Source organism: Suillus fuscotomentosus (genome assembly GCF_016647785.1).
Source record: "Suillus fuscotomentosus strain FC203 chromosome Unknown F5891scaffold_263, whole genome shotgun sequence".
Lineage (NCBI taxonomy): Eukaryota > Fungi > Basidiomycota > Agaricomycetes > Boletales > Suillaceae > Suillus > Suillus fuscotomentosus.
Window position 1 is genome coordinate 6,266 of NW_024539775.1, and position 23,556 is coordinate 29,821.

The 23,556-nt window shown below is 47.2% G+C and overlaps 1 protein-coding gene across 1 annotated transcript; it reads right to left on the minus strand.

Moving 5' to 3' along the window:
• Positions 1-19,764: 19,764 nt before the first annotated feature.
• F5891DRAFT_1132498 (uncharacterized protein) lies at positions 19,765-22,983 on the minus strand (the record flags this gene model as incomplete). The annotated part of the gene is made up of 12 exons (XM_041364740.1): positions 19,765-20,800; positions 20,848-20,986; positions 21,048-21,233; positions 21,281-21,423; positions 21,451-21,467; positions 21,504-21,675; positions 21,726-21,874; positions 21,925-22,090; positions 22,149-22,336; positions 22,386-22,559; positions 22,608-22,757; positions 22,846-22,983. The coding sequence occupies 12 exons, from the start codon at positions 22,981-22,983 to the stop codon at positions 19,765-19,767; spliced, it is 2,658 nt and encodes an 885-aa protein (XP_041216616.1).
• Between the last annotated feature and the right edge of the window lie 573 nt (positions 22,984-23,556).

Sequence of the window (23,556 nt, forward strand, 5' to 3'; positions counted from 1 at the left end):
GGTTGGTTACACTCTGCGAGCCTGCAAGATAGTGCTGAAGCTGCATTGCATATATACATACACCATCATGCCCAACATGTTCGCAACAACGCCAAGCATACATTTAACGTACCTTGGTACACAAAATATCTTCGTTTGGGATCGGGATCTCACCCATCACTGAGATAGAGAAGATTTCTGTAGGGGACCATTGCAAGAATGAAGCATGTTCACGAGGTAGCTACATGTCATTGAGACCGCGGAAGACGACAGGTCATTAGGCAAAATAATTAGAAAGTCTTTGTCGAACGTTGTACTGTAATATTCGAGACCAACGCTCACAGTAATTTGTGTAGAAAACCCCGCATACAACATCCAGCAAGGCTGTGCAACATCGGTGCAATGACGCATACGGTGGGTGGTATATCCGATGTGCCAGGTACATTAGTCCGATTCGATCACAATGTCACCGACGAGTCAGGACGCAGAACCTACAGCAAATGTTACAGCCATCGATGTACAAACATGTTGCGGAGTTCATCTCGAAGCCGAATAGGCAAGGAATTCCTGTAGGAATGATTGGTTGCGAGTCGAAGCCAAGTGGAAGCGCCGAGGGTAACAAGGACGCACTATGGCCGATGTATGACGAGTGATTGTCATCGATATAATACAAATGCCTAAGGAAATTGCCCTATTAGGATATGAATGAAAACGGGTCAGTGAGGAGGTGTCTGGTTGCATAATCGACTTGGATACTACCAGACGCATTTTATTTCGAGTATGTAGCCTCTGAAATTTTGACGAGAATCAAGCTGCTCGGAGGAGGCAGTGTTGTGACGCGAATGCTGCGAGTCAGTGAGAGTGTGTACTGAAGAAGCTGTCAAACAGCGGACAAGCGCGTATATAAGTTGGGTCATGGGAAGAAAGTTGAAGAAACCAACATACAGAGTTCTTCCACGTAACAGTCCATGGGTAGTGCTACTAGTACGGTACTAAGATCAAATTCGCAACTAGCCTATAAAACATTTTTTCGCGATTCTGATTTCGGGTGTAGCTTTTTATAATTGATGTATGTACCTTGTTCTTGTCAATATTCGGGAGACTCGGACAAAGTACTTCGGAGCGGTGACAGGGTACTTACAACTCCGAGTACAGCCGCTAGCGCTTGAGAGAGAAACAAGCGTTCATGTTGGAATACAAACGTTCAAACGTTCATATGCATACTAGGTGCGTCGCGGATCCCATGGCATCACCAACATGATAGCGTAGAAACGACGACGGCTATAAGTATGTATCATGTATAGTGTCCGAGTAATTTCTTTCCCACGAATGACTTAGACAACGCAGACCAAGTCAGTCCAAACGTGCCTTAACCCTCCTGCCAAGTCAAATCTGTCCCGATCGCATAGGCCAAGTCACGCTGCGGTTGACAGCAGGATGGCTTCGGTCATCGTGGCCGACGGTAGCTCCCATGGCTACTTCTAGAACGAAGACTTTGATGACGGCACTGGCCAGAAAAATGAACGTCTTCTTCCTCGACCGCGTCCACCGTGTGATACTGTCTTGAACTGCATAGAGGAATTAAGCCAGCTTCCTCATAAGCAGGGTCATTGAGCGATGTGACCCATGCCATGAACAACCTCATTCAGGTACTTGAAAGGCTTGGCGTAGCGCCATGTCACTGCCATTCTCCTGAGTCATTGTGCATGTCCTTGTCAAAATGATAGTGGTGCATGAAGTTGGGACTGTGGCAGCCTGAGAATAGTCGTTATCCCCTGCCCAGCGAGTCGCCGTGACCATCATGATGTCGCTTATCCTCGAGAAGCTGCCGCAGCGTCGATAGACCGTGATGCATGTCGAAGCTGCTCAATAAAATAATAATATCACACGCACACCTGTAGCTACCCGCCCTTGACCACATGCTCGTTGAGCGATATCCCAGCGGCCATACGTTACAGGATCCTTTACCAACTCGGTGCCAAGTGGAAATTGTTTTGGCTCTACTGTCAGCCGAAAAAGGACGCATTTGTCCATGAACAGAAGCCGAGAAACTAAATAAAAGTGAGTACATCTTCGCTTATTTACATAAATAAACTTATCCTTACGCGCGGGTATAATGTGATAACGATATCTGGGCTAGCCGTAAGAAAGCATGGGTGGAGGCGAGGAACGGACCTGCCGCTCAGTTCTCACAACTTGTATTCCCTCATCCTGCGGCGTTTACTTGCTACCTTGGCATCTCAAGTACTGTGTTGAGGCCGTCGTGAGCAGCGACAACCACCGGTGGACTGTCAACTAGTGCAATGGAGCCAGAACGGTCTAGTTCCTCCAGCGGCGAAAAGGAGCACCTGGATAACTCCACAAACAACTCTGTTTGGCATGAAACGACCTTCTTCGATTCACAACGTGAAGATCGCATGGTCGGTCCACGCGATACCGCCAACCAGCAAACAGTTCAGTACGTTGACCGCGATGAAGCACGACATCAGGAACTCGCCCAGGACATGCAATCCTCCCAAACACCCAGCTCGTCCAACTTCGAAATGCCCCTCCTCCCTCCAGATTCACCTCAGTCCAGACAGACGCCCACACGCTCCTTATCCCATAATGCCAACCTGAACTACATATCCTCTCCCTTGAACCCCAATTTCTCCACTTCGTCTCCTCAAGCCAATCCGCGCTATCGGTCGCAGTCTCGCCAAAGCATGCAATTCAACCGCGTGGCTTCAGAGGACTCCCAAGTCCTCGCTGCATCCAACATAGCCTCCCTTCCTTCTGGTCAGCGTGGTTCAATGATATTATATCGTATAGCCGCAGAAGACAACAGTGGTCCATTGACCGGACCGAAGTCATTTCCTCAGCGCGATTCGGTCCTCACTACCTCGGCAGATTCCACTTTCTCACTTTCATACGATAGCAAGTACCCTTCTGGTGCTCGGAATCCACGTGGTGTTCTCGTACCCTACGTCTATGACCCAGCCCTTGACGAGCCAGATCAGGATGGTTCCCTTGATTCTAATGACGATGCGTTTAGCAGCACTGTCTTTCCCCTCAGAGGTATCCTCAATGTTGGGGTACTCTCCCTCCTCATTTTGGCCCTCCTATGTCTCTTTATCCTCTACCCCGTTATCAGTTATTATCGCGATAGCCCCCAGAGAGATTTTATTACAGGCAACGTACTCGTCAATGGAACCGGCCAGGTTTCGTTTCTGTGCGTCACACCACTTCACTATTTTTCTACTGTTCTATTTTCTTTCGTATGATATGGACTACCTGACTGATGTTATTCCTGCCCAGATTTCAAATGGCACAGCTCATCGATCCTGATACGCCCAGTAGTGCTGCAACGCGGACAGGATTTGACGGCCTCCCTTACGAACTGGTCTTCTCGGACGAGTTTAATACAGACAACCGCACTTTTTGGCCTGGGGATGATCCTTTTTGGGAAGCCGTAAACATCTGGTACGGGAGTACTGGTGATCAGGAATGGTATGACCCCGGCCAGATAACAACAAGGGATGGGTACCTCAGCATCGTCATGGACCAGATCCCTGAGAATGACTTGCCTTATCGGAGTGGTATGCTCCAGAGTTGGAACAAGTTTTGTTTTACGGGCGGCTATATTGAAGTGTCGATCAGTTTGCCGGGGCCGAACCAGGAGACACAGGGTTATGTGAGTGGCTGTGGCGTTAAGCATGCCTTTCAACAGGAGTGGTTCGGGATGTGTAGTACTAATTAATGGACTGATCCAGTGGCCGGGTGCATGGACGATGGGTAATCTTGCGCGTCCGGGATACGGTGCGACTACAGACGGCGTTTGGCCTTACTCGTGAGTTCAATTGTTTGAACACCGATTCAGGTACTTACCCTACTTCAGCTATGACTCTTGTGATGTTGGCACTTTCCCAAACCAGACAGAGCCGGATGGTTCTGGGCCTGCTGCTGCTCTCCAGTCAGATGCCTCGAAGGCCAAATACAATTACGAACTATCATGGTTGCCCGGACAACGCCTCTCGTAAGTCATACCTGACTTCTCCAACGTTTGTTTTTGTATTTGCTCCTCCTTGCTGGCGCACATACCCACTATTCACGCTCAACATTGGACACGCACACCACTAATACTCTATCCAGGTCATGCACCTGCCCAGGAGAAGATCATCCCGGGCCATCCGTAAATGTTGGCCGTGGTGCCCCTGAAATCGATATTCTCGAGGTCGAGCATAATAAAGTTGGCTCGGGACAGGTTGTCTCGCAGTCCGGCCAGTTTGCACCCTTCTCGCACGATTACACCTATCTCAATGCCACCCAGGATGAGTGGTTCATCAACACACCTAGTATCACAAATGCGAATCCTTATCTCGGGAGTGCAGTGTGAGTGGCATTTGCATTGTGATATGTGGTTTCGACATCACATGGCTGTTGTTTACTTTGGGACTAACATCTCTTCTGCCGCCAGCCAACAAGCAGTATCTGCCTTAACGCTTCTTCCCGATGATATATTCCAAGAATCTGGCGCGCAGTTCACGACTTTTGGTAAGCGATTTTGCGAACCCAACCTCCCAGTTGCCTGACATTTTTCAGGCTTCGAGTATTGGTCGGATCCCTCAAATCCTTCAGATGGGTATATCACATGGCAGACCGCCGGCGTCGAGTCCGCGCGTGTTGGCGCCGCAGCACTTGGTCCCGATCCGTTGCCAGAAGGCACAGGCGTGTCGCAGCGACTGATCTCCGTAGAACCAATGGTCTGTCTTCGTCTTTTCCCGTGTCATTCCGCCTGACGCATCCATTCTACTAGTCCATTGTCCTTAACTTGGGTATCTCACGTGTGTTCAGTTTTCTTCCTCGCAGAAATACTTACTTACGTACGTTCTTTCCAGCGGGTTGGCAGACGATCGACACAAGCACCATGATCTTCCCTGCTGAGATGCTTGTTGACTACATTCGTGTGTATCAACGGCGAGGGCAGACGAATATTGGGTGCAGCCCCGCAGATTTCCCTACGGATGACTATATCAACCGACATATGGATTCGTATATGAGTTCGTAAAACTCACCGACTTTTCGAAGATGGTACTGATGGATACCACCACCAGATCCCAACCTCACGTCATGGAATTATCCAAAACCGCAAAACAGCTTGGTGCGTCGTCCTTGAGTTTTGACTGATATGGTGGTTCACATCCTTTATAGTATTCTGGCGGGTGCTAAGCTAGCTCGAGCTGTTTTCCGATCCATTCCCCTGATCCAGCAGGACTTATACTAAGCTAACGTTATCTCGTCATGCAACTATTACTAACCGGGACTATTTCACGGCTCATATCTTATCCATTCCATTACTTAAACGAGCACAACCGTACGCTTACTCACACAACTAGACACTCGCTTGCATAGAACATTGGACATACTGGGCGTTGCACATACACACATCTACATCCTATCAGACGGTTGTTGTCAACTGATGCCATGATGGTGCGATTTGGGCATGGGCGGCTAACCGCATCCACCAGGGTCAGCGTGTTTAGCAGTAGCGGAAGAATCTCGTATCATTATACGGCGAACGAGCCTAGCTAGTTCAGAAGTGTTCAGAAGTGCGAATGACCGGAAACATTATGTTTAACCTAAAGTGTGACGTGCGTATGTCCAAAGCACTCTGAAAGACACAGATTATTGCAATCCCCCCTGTGTGTTTTCTCGGACTCTTACGTAATCTTACTTTACCTCAGCAGTTCTCTCCTGAACGTTAACGCATTAACTCTGAGCCCTTTTAGCTTCGTCTACAATACAGATGTCTGAATCGCTCTGCCTTAACTGCTTCACCTTGGGTGATGATCCTCATCCTAATAATATTTTCCCAGTCCACATTGCGCAGACGCAGAATGTTGGTGACCTCAAAGAGGTCATCAAAGACAAGAAGAAGCCAGAATTTGACCATATTACCGCTCACCGTCTCGAGCTATGGCAGGTGAGTGATCTGATGCCTATGATTGGATGTCGATCATCTGATATTTTGGAAGGTCGACCTGCCTGTCAACGAGACGATCAAGGACAAACTCAACAATCTTATACTGGACCCAACGAAATCCCTATCACCTGTGGATGAAATCGTTGAGATTTTTCCCGATGCTCCTCCGCGCAAGTATCTGCATATTATTATCCAATTCCCGCCTGCCGGTGATTTGTCTCTCGATATTGCCACCCTTTCCTCCTTACTGATTGCGGTCTGACCTAGTGTCTTCTGGACCACTCCACCTCAAATGCTTTATGATGGGTGATGATCCTCGCCATGTATTTGAGATCGAGATTGCACCGACAGAAAGTGTCAGCGGCCTCCAAAAGGTTATCAAGGACGCGAAGATGTGACATTTTCACCATGTTAACGCGGACGATCTGAAGCTATGGAAGGTAAGTGATCTGACACCTATGATTGGATGTTGACGATCTGATCATTTGCAGGCTATCCTGTCATTCTAATGCAGTATAGCATGGTAAGTATCAACATAGTGCGATGCAGGTGCGATGCTAAGCATAGGTTGCATTACTTCTCACCCAAACCAGTACTGTAATGCATTAGCCTAAAATCACTGGTACTGTAATGCATTAGCCTTAAAATTGCGTAAATATTGCCTAATGCGTGTAACATACTGTCGGTCTTCAAAAACTGGCTTCCTGGTCCAGGCTGGTCCGCCCTGTTCCTGGGAGCCCCCTTGTTTGTCATCCCCCACATCGCAATCTATTCTTATTCGTATCCTTTCTGGTTGATCAATTACCTTCAATTCACTTTGACTTCATGGTTCGAGACCTGGCATCCTTTTTTAGCTGCTTGACTCGACGGTACAAAGTCTATGCGCCCAGAAATTTCCAGATGGACTAATTTTTACCAAGTCCCAGTTGTGTTCAGTACTAGTACACATCAAATTTTTGAAGTCCCAGCGCTTCTACAGAATCCCTCTGAGTTTTTTTACTTGCAAACTAAAACATATGTATTTCATTGTTTAAGAGACACTCATATGTATCAATCCAATGTATTCAATGTAGTCAAGATTATCAGATTCACCATGAAATGTTGCGACTAAAGTAAACAAACTTGAACAAGGGGACTACATGGCAATCAAAGCCAGATACACTAGTAGTACAGTACTAACAAGCCATCACGCCATACTTACCCTTGCTTGGGTCTCCTGGAATAAAAAAATGTGAACAAATTGAATACAATGAAGATAGTATAACGTACTTGTTTGAGCCTAGATCGTCGCCACGGCCTCGTTTCTGTTTGGCGCTGGAGTTAGACCCAATGGCATTATCAAGCTCACGCCTGTTGAAGGTAACATTGCGTGCACGGCGTTGACAAGGTTCTTCTTGAAGCACTTGCTGTTGTACTGCAGGTGCCCTTGCACGTCGACGACGGTTAGGAGGGGAAGAAGGTACAGGTACATCTAGATCTTTGTGGATGATCAAGAGGTACGTACTTGACTTTCGCATTTGTATCAATCTTTGGCATCTTACCACCCTTCAAGCGCTCACGAGCTTTGGCGAACTTCGCTTTCGCCTTTCTATACTTCCTCTCAACCTCTTCCTTCACCTCGTCGCTTTCTGCCTCGAACTTTTCTTGAGTGACAGCGAGGCGCTTGTTCAACTTGGCACCACGGTGAGCGATGTTGTTTTCATGAATAGCTTGGTCTGCATCAATCCTAACTTTCTCCGCATAATACTCATGTGAATAGATATGCATCTTCTTGGGTGCACGTGTACCACTCAGTCCTACCCCACCTGCCAACACCGCATCAAATTTGAGCAGCCCCTTTGCCCCACTGGTACGGCTCAAACACGACACATTAGTCTGCCACCGGTACCAACTTGTGATTTGCTGCGATGGGTTTAATTCATGTTTGATGCGTATTGTATAATACGCTTACCTTTTGTCGTTTACTGACCGCCGCTTTTAAGAGGCTTTCTTGTTCTTCTGTCAGTCCTTGATCAGCTGGCACCTGCGCAAGGATGATACTGCGCTCTGGCCAATGCTTGAAGAACTCCCGCCAGACTTTTTTCAGTACCGGTTTGTAATTTTTATTGAACGTGCATTCACGATACTCAGGGAGGAACCTCTCCAGAAATTCTATCTGTTCTTTTGTCGCCCACCTGCTCATCTAATCACTGGTGAGTCATCCAGATGCATTGTGACTTAGTAGTGCCAGCACATACATTCGATAATCGGAGCTAACAGCAGGTAACAGAAGTTATGGTGCATGCGAGGGCCAAGGTTTCATGACGTTCACTGTGCTGTGCCATGCTCTAGTCTTTTCGCTCTAGTTTCTTCTACTGTAGGCACAAAATTTAATTTGTTCTTTGCATGATCTGCGGGTTGCCAATGTTACAAGAAGTATTCTATCGTGATTGTGCAAACACTATTTTAAGGAGCATCAACCGCGGTCTGCCACCGGTACCAACTGATGATTTGCTGCGATGGGTGAGGTTTAATTCGTGTTTGATACATATTGTATAACACGCTTACCTTTCGTCGTTTGATGACCACCACTTTTAAGAGGCTTTCTTGTTCTTCTGTCAGTCCTTGATCAGCTGGCACCTGCGCAAGGATGATACTGCGCTCTGGCCAACGCTCGAAGAACTCCCGCCAGACTTTTTTCAGTACCGGTCCATAATTCCTGTTGAACATGCATTCACAGTACTCAGGGAGGAATCTCTCCAGAAATTCTATCTGTTCTTTTGTTGCCCACATGCCTATCTAATCACTGGTGAGTCTAAATGCATTGTGACTTAGTAGTGCCGGCACTTACGTTCAATAATCAGAGCTAACAGCAGGTAACGGAAGCTATGGTGAATGCGAGGGCCAAGGGTTTACTGTGCTGTATCACGCTCTAGTCTTTCGCTCTAGTTTCTTATATCGCATACAATTTAATTTGTTCTTTGCATGATCTGCATGTCGCCAATGTTACAAGAAGTATTCTATTGTGATTGCATAAATACTATTCTAAGAAAGATCAACCACGGGCCTTGGGACATCTGGGATACTGCCTCGACGATGAGGTGTAATATAGCTTTATATCCTGCGAGCGTGCACGAGTAAGTATGTATATGTCAATACCACAGGGAGGGACAACTAACCTTGCGACATTTTCGCACTGCAACACCCACGGCAGTCACCTGCATTGGAGTAAGTTTATGGAATGGTGTACCAGGAAACAGAACTTTTTCTTCAGGCCAACGCGCAAACCAACACGAGAAGAGTGCACTGAAGAAATAAATATGTTGAGAGGGATCACATTGCGAAGAATTCATCCGAGCGAGACAGAAGGAATTGCTCCTGGATCTGTCGGAGGGGAAGACACTTAGTTGGTAAGGGCTGTTTGTCTTGGATTCAGCAGTGATGCATACAAGGACTGTATTACTCACTGGCACAGACATGACTTGAAATGTGTTGGGGCATGAAGCTGCCCGATGCCTATTTATTGCAGTCTAAGCAAATGCTTCGAAGAAGTTCAGCACATTTTGAGTAATTGTGACATGACGGTGATTTAAACAAGTACGAACATGCAACTCTTGATATTGTTGTATTTGAAGTGGCGTCACAAGTATTGGAATAGTAATGATCCTCGGCTGAATTTTGTAAGCATCTCCACATCTATCTTGCTTACGGCTGCATAACACCAGAGCTCTTCGGTGACAGCAGTCACCAATTTGTATCGATAGGACAAATTGCTGAGACGCTCCATGATTGCAGCAGAGAAACGAGACTTCCCCCATGGCATAACCGTATATATTCCTGAATAGACTCAAGTACTTCCAGGCGAACTGAAAGCATTGCAAGGACAATCTGTTGGTCCCCGGGGCCCTGAATCATTTGCGCGTATAGTGTGTTGAATATCGAACAGGTCAGTAGGCTTGCCTCAGCGTCATCGACATCACAACTATGAGAACACGAGGTGTTCAGTATATCACATTGCTCAGAATTGATGTGGACATACATTACAGGGCGTGAAAGTTTCATGACATGAATGTTGGTTAAGCAGCTGAAAAGAGCATGGTTGAGTCATGGGCAAGCTGTAAAATGACAGTAATCAAGACTCACGATAACTTTGGCGGAGTTTGCATGTGTCGTCCTGAGGCGGAGGATGAGTCATGATGTGGAGGACTAGATATTTGTGTGTGTTGGAGGATTGATGCGGAATCAGCTTGATTTCTGTGACCGAAAGCTTGTTGAACATACCTGAAAATATCTATGCCGGACGCCCCACCAGAGTCCATGATTTGGCTGGCCATCTTTTTGGCTTGGTACTTGGCTGCCATTTTGACGCTGATTTCCTCTTTCTTCCTGTATACATGGGTCAGTGCCACCTGGCTCAGATATTTTAGCAATGCCAGACCTTTCATAGTATGTCCTTCTGTAAACTCGAGCTGCATTTTTCTTCTCCTCAGGTGTGTTGCAGATGAGCGGACGCACCATCGTGCACTGTATGTGATAGTAAGTGAGGGACAACTTGAATGTTCAAGTTAGTACACCGTAATGTGACACAGATGCAAAGCCAAACACCGGCGTGAGCAACTTAAGTGAATTTGCCAGCACTCATGTCTTCACTCGCTGTTGCGTCTCGCTGCTTCAAGTTTGTTCTTCCCATCCTTAGATATAGTTCTTAGTTTCTTAGTAATTAAACTATAGTCATTCTACTAGAATACAGCTGGTTTCAGGAAACACGCCACAGGACAAAGTATTTATAGGAGATTTTGGTTTAGAATAACTCATACAACATATAAATGAGGTCGTTCTAATAAAATACATGGTAGGACACTCCCGTCACATTCAGCAATCATAGACTTCATACATATGATACTCAGCTTTAAGGTGTGTTGAGCTTGCAACACGACTTTAGCAGGATTTGGGTCAGATGATTGATTGAGGCAACGTCCTCAGACTGTCTATCTCAGAGTTCAATGTTCAATGTTCAATGTTCAATATTAATGTTCAACTGTACACGCGTGATCATTATATTGATTGATGTTTCACTGCTATCAAACAACCGGTTTCAATGTCATTTCTGCCATGATATGTCAGGATTGCAGTCTATACCATGTTCTGTTATTAATTTCTGATATATGCTACAGTGTCTTGTCTACTACAAAGCGAGTGCTCGTCTACTCTCCCGGCCGCACTGTCGAACCATTATGGAAACCTTCTAGACAAGCAGGGAGAAGTTTATATTTGAAGTGTTCAGAATTTCTTATTGATTTCCTGATACAAGCATCCAGAATGTCAAAATGATTCACCAGCCGTGAGAAGTATTCATACATGGTATATATGTCTACAGATCAAGCAAGAAATGTTACTCATTCGATTACTTCGGTATCCCCGCGGTCAATTGCTTCCTCAATCAATCTAATCCCCTGAGCAACAGTGCGAACTCTGGAATAGGATGAACGGCTCACCCTGGTCACATAACTAGATGTCTGTTGCCTGTAATACTAATCAGTAGACAGTCTTGAAGTCAAAGTACCACTCACCAAGTTGCAACAACACCAATGCGACGCCCACAGTTGATCCAGTAGAAAGGACCGACAGAATTGGGCTCAGGAATGATGTATATCACCCTGAGATGAGTCCACGTGTAAGTTGCAGCAGTAACAACCGGGGGTGCGGTAACCAGTGGTGGGGTGGAAGCGATTGCAGTAGTTGCCAGTGTGGTGGCTATGAGCGGAATGGTATGAGGAGTGATGACGGATGGTGCAGTGGCCACAGGTGGAATGGTAGAAGCAGGAGCTGCAATAGTGACTCCTTGAGCAGCAGTAGCCACTTCCTGAATAGCGGCAACGACTGCGTTCTGTATGACCCCCTGCAGGACAGAGGTTAATGAGGCAGCATCGTTGCTGCTGATGTTCAATTGTGTGAACAGTGCTGCTATAAGATCTAAACCAGTTGTTAGAAGAGGCAGAATAACCAAGGGATTGACACACCACCACTGGAAGGACTGACAATGGATGCCGCAGGCACACGGCTATTAGTGCCGGAGGTCACTGTTGAGTGGGTCACAATGTTAGAAGAGTCAGAAAAACCAAGGGATTTACGCACTGCCATTGGATGCTGCAGGCACTTGACTATTAGAGGAGGTCATTGTTGAGTGGGTCATGATATCGAGCATTAGAAACTTGCAACTCACCTGCATTATTATATACACATAGCTACACAAACTTGCAAGTTCCTTGCGCATCAAATACATAATCTGCGGAGTATAATCTGCGGAGTATGAAACATAATTCCCTATTTTGTACAATATTCATCCAGCCATCATGTAAGTAGACATGCAGAGCCGCTGTGTTCTTCAGCTACTCGACTATTTAGGTCATCACCCTCGAGCCGCCGAGCAGAACTTTGCTTCTGACGACCTTCTTGGCGATTCACCACTATAGTCAACAACCTCAGCAGTAACGAAGTGCAGGCTTTGTTATTCAGGCTACTCGACTATTCAGGCCATCACCCTTGAGCCGCCAAGCAGAATTTGGCTTCTGACGCCCTTCTCGGTGATTCACCACTGTATTTAACACCCCCAGCAGTGATAAGGTACGTAGAGAACTATAGCTATGTTCATATTCATTGACAATGTGCCTTCCACTGCAGTATACCCTGAGATCACCGCCATTCATGAGCACACTGCTGCTTTCCTTCCTGCTACCCAAGCAATGGCTGATGAATGTTTTCTCCATCGTTACTTGGGGGTATATTATAATATCCCAGCATGTAGCAAGCAACCCCCTTGGAACCCACCTTTCTATTGTGTCACCCGCGGCCGTGCAGTAGGTGTTTTACCCAGCTGGTGAGTACCCTAGTTGTTGGATGGAATATATATATATATATCTACTCTAGGGAGCACGCTCTAAATGCCGTTCTTGGCGTCCCCGATTTCAAGTACGAGGAAGTTGACACTATCGCCATTGGTGAGGAAAAGGTTAGGCAGGCAATTGAGAAAGGCAAAATTGAAATTGTATAAGGGCATTAACACTAGTCTTATTGCTTACCATCGTCCCCTTCAGCTTCGTCCTGTATACTATGCAGAGTAGTTAACCAATCTTTCTCTATATCCAACACCATCCATTTCAATTACAATGACCATTACTCAAGATTCCTCCATACAATCCGTCAACGAGACCAGAGTCTCCCTCGAAGATATCAAGAGGAGATTTTTCAACGCGCTCAAGAATGTAATGTCATTGCAGCACTCGACACTGGCAGTGGAAAGACTTTCATCAGTATTTTGCTCATCAAATGGATCATGCTACAAGAGTGCTCACGGCAAAGTCATCGTATTTCTGGTACCCAAGGTAGCTCTGGTCAAACAACAGGCCAACTTTATCACCGCGCACACTCCTTTGAGTTCAGTATTGCTTACATAATTGCACAATGATTCATCTAGTTTATCGTTTATACCGTTCGTTTATCTCCAAATAAGCAATAACAATATACAGTCTACACGGTGACACCTTGCAGCCCCCCCAACAGATGAATCCAAATATTCCTGAGGGTCCACGACCACCTCTGTCTTATCCTAGTCAAGAAATACAGGTCAGGGACCTCGGGATTCCATCCAGGCAGGCCAACAGCCGTCACAAACGCACACGCTTAAATTCATATATTCCACCAGCCAGCTCTCAACCTTCTGTCTACTACACGTCTGTAACATTCTCCTCGCGCCGCGAAGGCGGAATAACAGCCTCCCACCGGCACATTCTATGCGCATCACAATCACAATCTGATTCTCACCCTGAATCTGACAGACAAGTTTCTAAAGGCATCAGTTATGATGATGCTAATTTGGGTACATGGATGGGCATGTAGATGCAATTGATGATGCCCCGGTCACATCGAAGCGAAAACGCACCACGGCTGTAAGTGTTGGCTGGTCATAATTTTGCTTCACTGATTTTATTTTCAGGATAACCCCCTTCTAGTGTGGTTAAGCGATCGTGATGAGTATCTGGCAGAAATGCTTCGGATGGATGGCAGAGGGGACTATACTTCGGATACTTGCTGCAAATGTGCCTCTGCTCCTGCTCTGTTCCGATGCGACGACTGTTGTGACATGCAGCTATACTGCAGAGACTGCACTGTTTGCAATCATTTGCAGAGCCCCACTCATCACATCAAGGTTTGTCTTCATTCATTCTGAGTGCTTGAGTCGGGAGTTAATTTACTTTAGGAGTGGACGGGGTCATTTTTCATGGCTACATCACTCAAGAAGCTCCGTCTAAGGATCCAGCTGGGGCATGCGATTGGCAAAAGCTGTATCCTGCCTCGCAAGTCATTCAACAACAACTTCCTACTCATCAATACAAACGGAATCCACGAGATGGTGGTTGACTTTTGTGCCTGTGAGACATCCCAGACTCATACAAAACAACTCTTGCGCATGGGATGGTTCCCCTCGACAACTGTGGATCCAAGGACAGCAGCAACCTTCCGGCTATTGCACCATTACCATATCTTGTCTTTTGAGTCCAAGGCATCCGCCTATGAATTCTATCACTCGCTTGTCCATATATCTGACAATGTTGGTTTAATTAAGAAGGTTGGCGTTTTGCTGGGTTGATCTTACATGGACTAAACTAACACTAATTCAGGATCGCTATGAATCCTTCATGCGTATGGTTCGCGAGTGGCGACACCTGAAACTGTTGAAACATTTTGGTCGCGGTCACGATCCTGTCAGTGTGAGTGGTACCAAAGAGGGTGAATGCGCTGTGCTCTGTCTGGCTTGCCCACAGCCTGGCAAAAATATGCCCCCTGACTGGAAAGAGGCGCCAAAATCCAAACAGTGAGCCTCTTGTCATTTTCAAACATAAAGCAATGCACTAATCGTACATATGTAGATGGCTGTATTCGTTGTTCGTGGCTATCGACACCAATTTTCGATTGAAAAGATGGGATATATCCAGTGATGAAGCGGACCCAAGTCTCTCAAAGGGATGGTCATACTTTGTGGAAGAGGAGAAGTTCAAATCCCATCTCAAGGAGCATTTGTCCGAGACACAGGAGGTATGTAAACAGTCTGGTCCAAGATGTCGCTAACAGTACCTTCCCAGAAAAGTTCCTGCTCAAACCATAATGCCGTGAATATGGCTGAGACAAAGCTATCACAGGGCCTTGCAGCTACTGGAGTAGGGACAGTCGATTGTGCGCGACATAACTTCAAGCACCCGAATGGCGTTGGGGACCTACAAAAAGGGGAAAAGTGCATGTGTCACTTGTGAAGCTGCTTTGACTAATTCAATTTTCAGGTACATTAACATGGACTACCTGTTTTTCTCCACACTTCGCAACAACTGTCTCGACGTTCTGAACGTATCATATGACATTGCGTGTCAATGGCACAAGAATTTATGGAGTCGCATGGAGTCGCTACCCGAGTCACACCATATATCCTATTTGCGCATTTTTATTCGGTTCTTCATCCCCAAGTTCCACCTTCCAGCACATATCAAGAAGTGTCAGACAATGTTCTCTTTCAATTTCACGTGTTTTGTGGGTCGTACAGATGGGGAGGTACCCAAGCGTGGTTGGTCCAACATAAATCCGGTCGCATCAAGTACAAAGGCAATGGGACCCGGCTGTCATAGGGACACATTAGACGATCATTTTGGGGATTGGAACTGGAAAAAAGTTGTTGGCTTAGGTATGTGATTTACGCTCACTCATTATTCTTGTTTGGTTAATAATTATGGGGTCAGGCGCATATCTCGTCCATAAAATGCAGGAAGCTGTCATTGAGAAGGCTGATCACGAGGCTGCGTTCCAGGAGTTCAATGCTGCAATTTCGTCTGACCACAGGTCAGCATGGACAGTGGAGATGGAGAAATGGGAGGAAAACCCCAATGACACGTCAGTCACTAACCCCCTCGAGTCCAAGTCAATCCGTAAGCTTTATTTTACTATTCAAATTATATCTACTGAAGCATCTATTATCCAGAAATCACGCAAGCTGCAGCCCATCTGAAACTTGCGGAGATGGAAGCTGAAGAACTCGCTCGTGGGATTGACCTATCTCTGCACCCCGACATCTCACCAAGTGTACTTATCGCGTCAGGATTAGACCTCAAAGAGGAAGAGTAAGTGGCTTTACCTAAATGCTACCAGGTGAAGACAACTAACACCTGGGACAGACGTCGTGTGAGCAGTATCCGAAGGAATGGGTCTCCACGTTTCTGATATACAGAAAGGCACACTCGCGCGAATGAGGAATGTCCTGCGTCGTAAGATCGAAACGTGGAGAAGTGCACAGGTTCTGTACATACCTGCGGTACAGATTCTCACTACTACTGTGGTTTCCGACCCTCATCAGCCGTTTGAGAATGCTGAGGATATCCACCTGTGGTTGCCATCTAGTCTGAAAGGCAAACCATGTGATCCCCGACTTCAAGCTTATGAATGGGATTTGCAGTATGCCCAGGCCCACGATGTGCTCGAAGAGCTTCGACAGTGCCTTCGCATGCGCTGTTCTATGCTTACATTCAAGCGGGAGTGGGTTCGTGGTCAAGGCTCCAACACTCGTGCTCAGAATGCACTTGCTCGTGTGCACGGGCGACAAGTGGCATGTACGAAGAGATACAGGGTTGCGTGGGAGGCGCTGAAGACCCTGGCACCCCTCTTGAAGAAAGTGGGATGGCGAGGACGGCTGCAAGACCTGAAGGATGAAGACGTGAAACCATTAGTGGACCCTTTCAGCAGAGAGACTGAAGGCTGCTGCCGCCGCCTGACGTGGATCTGGATGATGATGGGTGTAGATACAGGTAGCGATGGGGGCGACGTGGATGGTTAGTTTTTGTTTGATTTTATAAGCTGTTACTGACAACGATCTCTGAATCTTCTGCTAGGAGTTCACGTGGAATGGTGCAAGTCCAGAGCAAGAGCAATGCGCTGGGCGGAGGAGATAGAATTGTTACAGGAGGAGATGCAGAGGGTGCTACAGTTTTTCGATTGGCAAGCCAACTGGTGGGACGAGCAGCAGGACCGGCTCGTCTGTGAGACAGCAGCTCAACGCGAGGGCTTGGTAGCATATGCTCACAAACAGGCACACATCCGACGTCAGCTCGCATCGCGCTTTAGAGTGCTGTGGACCCCCTACCTTCCCCAGCTATCCCCTCTGACCTCAAGCCTCATATCAACCACCGTACCATCACCGGACAACATGCAATTCCCCGACCTCATGCTACCTGTTTCATGTGCCTAGTGTAGTCAACCTTCTGTAGTGTAATGAATCTTCTATTGTGCCTAGCACTTCATTGCAATGAACTGTCTTGATATTTTAGTTGCCGGGGAATAAAAATATGTAGTTGCCGAAGAACGAGAATATATAATTGCCGGATGATAGGAACACTACATATATGGACAGCTAGTGTACTGAGGGGCTGGGCTACTACTAGGGAGGCAGCTCTGATGGTTAGCACATTCTGATGCATTATAGACAGGCTAACAAGCATTGTTAATGCAATACAGTTGTGTGGTAAGTACCAGATATAATGCATTATGCCTACAGGGACTTGTGTCATTTGGAAGGTCAATATCAATTTGGACGACCTACACTTACTCCATATGATCGGAGGCGAATCCGTGGAGTTGAAGCCGTCAACCAAACTGTCCACAATGTTCACGGATGGAGTAGAGGTCAGATGTGTCCATGTTGTCGTACAGCGTCCTGCTGTTGCACGACTCTTTCCAATTGTTGAACAATGTCTCGCGTATCTCAAGAAGGGTGCAGGTGCTCTGTCAACTGGTGCAAAAGCGGCCGCATTCTCTCTAACGCAGAACAACCAAGAGTACCCTTGCAATCGTCCTCGCAGAGCTGCGGACCCTGTTCCGGTCACTCTTCTCGAGCGTATCTTCGCCGAGTTCGTGGATGATTGCCAAAATCAACAACCAACTGACCACGATAACGACCTTGTTTGGCAACTTTCGGAAACGATGTGCTCCTTCTATACGGATGAGCTCGCGCAGATGGATGCATTTCGGCATGTGCTCTGCGAGTACGGTATCATACTCGATCCTTCTATGGTTGGCGCGACACAATGTATGACAGACGGACATCTTACGTCCTCCGACGGAATGTTTGTGCAGGTGATACTGAAGGGGAAGAACGAGATCGGATGCGGCGCTGCCGAACCATTCCTGGAGGCAATGTTATACCACCGCAAGTTTATGGAAGAGTCGAAAATGGAGATAGCCAAGCTCTGGTCTGTCTTTCCATGCATCCATATCATTGTCTTCGGTAGTTCATTTCATCAGATTCATTGCTAAAACCCTTTATTGACCACAACTAGGGGCATGCATTGGCTTTGCAGGCTCTGTTTTGACAAACAAGGTCCAGTCTGATATCCTGGGCCCTATCATTCCTCTGTTTTGGCATTCGACAGACGTCCATTTGCAAGTGATGGCGGCTCGTACTTTTGGGGCTCTCAAAATCGCCGTCGAGAAACTCACAAATCTGTACTCCCATGACATTCCGACCGTCGAATCCAAAAATCAATCTCCAGGATATCCTCATCCTCGGAGTTATTCAACCTCAACCAATGGCATTCAGGAATTCTCGTATGACGAGACTCAAATTCTCAGGGATCAACTTATCTTCTTCGGGGAAACCGTTGGCGATGCGGCTGGGAGCAAGATATGTATCAATTTCATCAGGCACTATTCCCCTGAGGCCCACAAATTCTGTGCCCACAGGTTCGTGTCATATTGATGCATTAAACAGTACAACTGTAGCGCACCAGTGATGCATCATTGGTGCAATTGTACCACCCTTTGCTTTTCTCACACTGATGCATCAGCCTCCTGCAGGCTGATGCGTCCTCTCTTTGCTGATGCATCTCGTCTGTTTTCTGATGCATCAGTCCTCTATTTACTGATGCATTCCATCCGTTTTTTGATGCATCAGTCCACCGTTGCTGAAGCATCTCTTCCATTTGCTGGTCCTCTGTTTACACCCAGTCTCACTTTGGTATGCCCTCCCGCCATCTTGTGCCTCCCTTGTTTGCTGCTGCTCCGTTTACACCCGACACTACTTTCCTGCGCCCTCCCGCCGTCCTGTTTCCTCCTGCCGTTTTGCATGTGCCCTCCCGCCATCTTGTGCCCTCCCGCCATCTTGTGCCCTCCCACCATCTTGTGGCCTCCCACCATCTTGTGCCCTCCCGCCATCTTGTGGCCTCCCACCATCTTGTGCCCTCCCGCCATCTTGTATCCTCCTCCCGCCATCTTGTGCCCTCCCACCATCTTGTGTCCTCCTCCCGCCATCTTTGCCTTCCCGCCATCTTGTGCCCTCCCGCCATCTTGTGCCCTCCCACCATCTTGTGCCCTCCCACCATCTTGTGCCCTCCTCCCACCATCTTGTGCCCTCCCACCATCTTGTGCCCTCCTCCCGCCATCTTGTGCCCTCCCACCATCTTGTGCCCTCCCACCATCTTGTGCCCTCCTCCCACCATCTTGTGCCCTCCCACCATCTTGTGCCCTCCTCCCGCCATCTTGTGGCCTCCCACCATCTTGTGGCCTCCCGCCATCTTGTATCCTCCTCCCGCCATCTTGTGCCCTCCCGCCATCTTGTGCCCTCCTACGTTTGCTGCTGCTTCGTCTGCACCTGACCCTACTTTCTTGCGCCCTCCTGCCGTCCTGTTTCCTCCCGTCGTCTTGTGCCTCCTGCCATTTTGTGTGTGCTATCACACCTGCCTAGCGATTGTCTTCATTCTAACTATCACTACACGTGTATTGTGTTTATCTACCAATATGAAAACAAAAGTTTACTATGTATCCAAGTCCATGTCTTGCTGAGTAATGAGCGAGCTGTGGTCAAACATGTTCACGAGTGCCAAGGTGTCAGTCCAGCTGGTCTTGAAGGACTCAGCAAGCATTCGATGTAAGGAAGCTTGACGTTTGGCATATGCCATACGGCCCTCGCATTCTTCTTCACCTGCATCCTCTAACGTGTTTTCCAGGCCCCTTTCATCCCAGCGTTGCGCATCCCATGCCAAAAATTGCAGAATCCTTCGCATCTCCTCCTTCAACAATTCCACCTCTTCCGCCCAGCGCATCGCCCGTGCCCTGGCTTTGCACCATTCTATTCGCATGTCTGATTGTCTGTGAGTCTGACTGGGAAGCCATAAAATAAAGAGCCGCCTACCTTCCAAGGCATTGTCCTTGTCCATCTCACTGGCAGCCGCTTCCTGCATATTCCAAATCCACGATAGCTTTCTTGTTCCCTCTGTTTCTCCCCATAATAAGTCCGTCATCGAGCGGATGTCACCTCGGTCTAGCGGTCGCAGTGATGAGTGCCACCCAGTCTGATTCACTCGCGGTGAAAGAACCACAAGGGCTCTATGCGCATGCTCATAAGTGCTGGCAGCAGCCTCAATCCTCGCCTCAACAGCTTTCAACGTATTCCGTGCCCTTGTGTTTGCTCCTTGTCCACGGAGGTTGCGGTCTTTGTACTTGAGGACCGCAGTCTGAGCACGTAAGTTTGAACGGAGAGAGCGAAGTCCATCGTGAGCCTGTGCATATCGCAGCTTCCATTCGATGGCTTGGAGACGACTGTCGCAAGGTGAAGTCCTGCTGATCTGGGATGGCAGCCAGAGCTTGACTGCTTCTGGTGCAGCAGTCATGGTGCCAGATACTGAACGATCGCTCATACGTAGCCCAGTGAGTGATGGCAGGTATAGTTCCTGTATCTTCACCCAGGCATCAATCCGGCGTCGGAGAGCATTTCTTCGCTGAAGTATCTTCCCTTCTTGATTATCTGTTGCATGGACTCCGAGGCCAGCTCTGTTTGCCTTCATTCGCCGTCTTTTAAAGTAAGAACAGTATCATAAAAGCAACAGTTGCCAACTCACTGTTGTTCCTCAAGTTCTAAGCCAGTGCTAATTAATACACTAGGGGTGCAGTCCTCGTGTAGGGCGAGGCAAGTTCCTGTTCGAAGGTCGCTCTCGTCCTCCTTAGCTAGTTCTAGTCGTACCGAAGCCATGGTGACAGCTGCAATGCGTCAAGGTTGAAATAAGCACGTAAAAAATTATCATCATTGTCTCATACTTACTTTCTGCTTTTCGTTCGAAAGGATTAGGCTGCGTAGGGTCGTACTCCCAAGCCTCGACTTGTTCTCTCCATTGTTTGAGGGCGGCACCATATTCGCCTCGCAAACCATCATTGAGGTCCTCGAATGCTTCACGATGGTTCTCGCGCTCTGGCAATGCATTCTTTATTTTATAAAGCATAGCATGACCTAAAAAAATCTTAGTTACCATGTTTTTATCACAAAAATCAACGCACCTAGTCCAACAACCTTTTTCCAATTCAAGTCTCCGAAGTAGTCGTCAAGGGTGTCTCGCCGTGCGCCAGGCCCCATTTCTTTTGTGCTTGAAGTGACGGGGTTGATATTAGCCCAGCCATGTTCTGGTGCTTCTCCGTCAGTCCTGCCTACCCCGTTCTTGAAATTAAACGAAAATGATGTCTGGCACTGCTCAATATGAGCAGGCAAGTGGAACTTCGGCACGAAAAATGAGATTGTCTTGACGGCATGTGAGAGATGCATCGAAATCGGAAAGGCACTCATACGGTGCCATAACTTTTTGTGCCATTGGCACGCGATATCGTAGGATATATTGAGATTGTCGAGTGCAGTATGACGAAGTGTCGAGAAAAAAAAATAGTCCATGTTAATATATCTACATGCGTGTGTTAGTTCGCCAACTACTGGATGCAAATAACAACTTACCTTTCACCCTTTTGAAGATCCCCGACAGCATTGGGCAGTTTCATGTTGTGACGGGCACAGTCGACCGTACCTAAACCAGTGGTAGCGAGTCCGTGGTTAGATTTTGTATCGGCCATATTTACAGTGTTGTGACTTGAACACGTTGACTTCTACAAAGCTAACCGTCAATATATGAGAAAGGATAATCTAAACTACTAACCTCCTGGACACTGTCTGCACCGCTGTGCAGGAAGTCCTTATATGCTTTGTCCTCGACGAAATAACCCCATCCATGACTCAGGCTTGGGTCAACACCGTCGTTTGAAATAGCCTTGCGTTTTAAGCGGAAGTTCGCATCTATAGCAAGGAATAGTCCATATAGCCACCTAACAGTACTATATCAGTAGAAATTCCACTCTGGACTGACACTCGCTGTAAACTTACTGTCTAGGAGCATCTTTCCAACCAGCAGGGAGATTCTTCCCTGGGTGTGGGCACGCCGGGCACAATACAGTACATTCACCCTCAACCGTCCCATCTACACCGCTGGGATCATGACCTCGCCCCGAGCGTTTAAGCATCTTCAAGTGGCGCCACTCACGTATCATCCGTGTAAATGATTCATACCGATCCTGGAGGAAGCTGGATTAATTTTGAAGGCACCTAAAATGTTAAATTTACCTTGATGGGAAGTAAACCAGTGTTATCGGACATCCGGCTGAGCGCATTATAAAATTCGAAGGCAGATACTTTTGACTCGAATGAGAGCAAGTGGTAGTGTTCAAGAACATGGAATGTCGCAGCGGTTTTTGGATCTGACGTTGTCGAAGGAAACCACGATATTCGAAGTAGCTGCTATATATGGCTTTGAGCTGTTGCGCAATTGCAGAAATCGAGAGATACTTCGTGTATACCATGAGTGTCGACAACAATAAAATCATCATTGAATGCACGACGAGGATTAAGACATTTTTGGCCAGTGATGTGGCCAAGCTGGATGTGAAGGCCCAGAGTTTTCAGCGAGATTCGCTCGAAGTGTTGACCATTCCATTTCTGTATTGATATTAGACATTAGCCTTGCATCCTGATCTCCCAATCAAACATGAAAACGTACCTCCAATCGGTGAAGCGGGTGGCACACATGAGCTAACAGGATGCAAGGTGAGCAATAGAGCTCTGGCCCTAAGCAGTCCCGACACCTGTACTCTGGGTTGGGACAATCACACTCCGAGCAAGATTGAGCGCCAAGTCTATTACATCTTCCTTCAAGACGGATCATTTCCTGCAGAAATAAGTCTCGGTGTTTCAACCACATCAACAAAGGATGATCCTGAATAATAATGAGCGACATGTCAAAGGATTCAGAACATTATAGTGTACATACGCCTGCTGCTCATTTTCTCTTTTGCTGCCCTAAAAAGTCCAAAGATACATCAAGTGGGAGATCATCAAACGGCTCAGGAATTGACAATAGTGTCGCATCATGCAGAGTTGGTGCCACACGAGTTCGATTATTAATAGTTGCTTTAGCGTTCTTCGGAGGTTTGAGACGCTTCAGTGTATAAGTTATTGACCCATCTTGATGAGCTTGGTATTCAGTATGGTGGTGAGAAGGGACTGAGAGTGCGTGGTAAATGTTGAGCTTGGGTTTCTTTTTTCGTTTCTTGAGTACTCTGGGCGTTACTTCACAGCATATGGTCTGAGTTGAAGATGGCCCTGCCTCAGAAGAGCCGATGGTAGGATCTGTAGACATTCTTTGGTGATATCTGTGTTGATTGTCACGGTGTCGAGTGAAGAAAATACTGACCTCACACATTTACGGTTAGAGTCATTACTAGACAAAAAATCAATA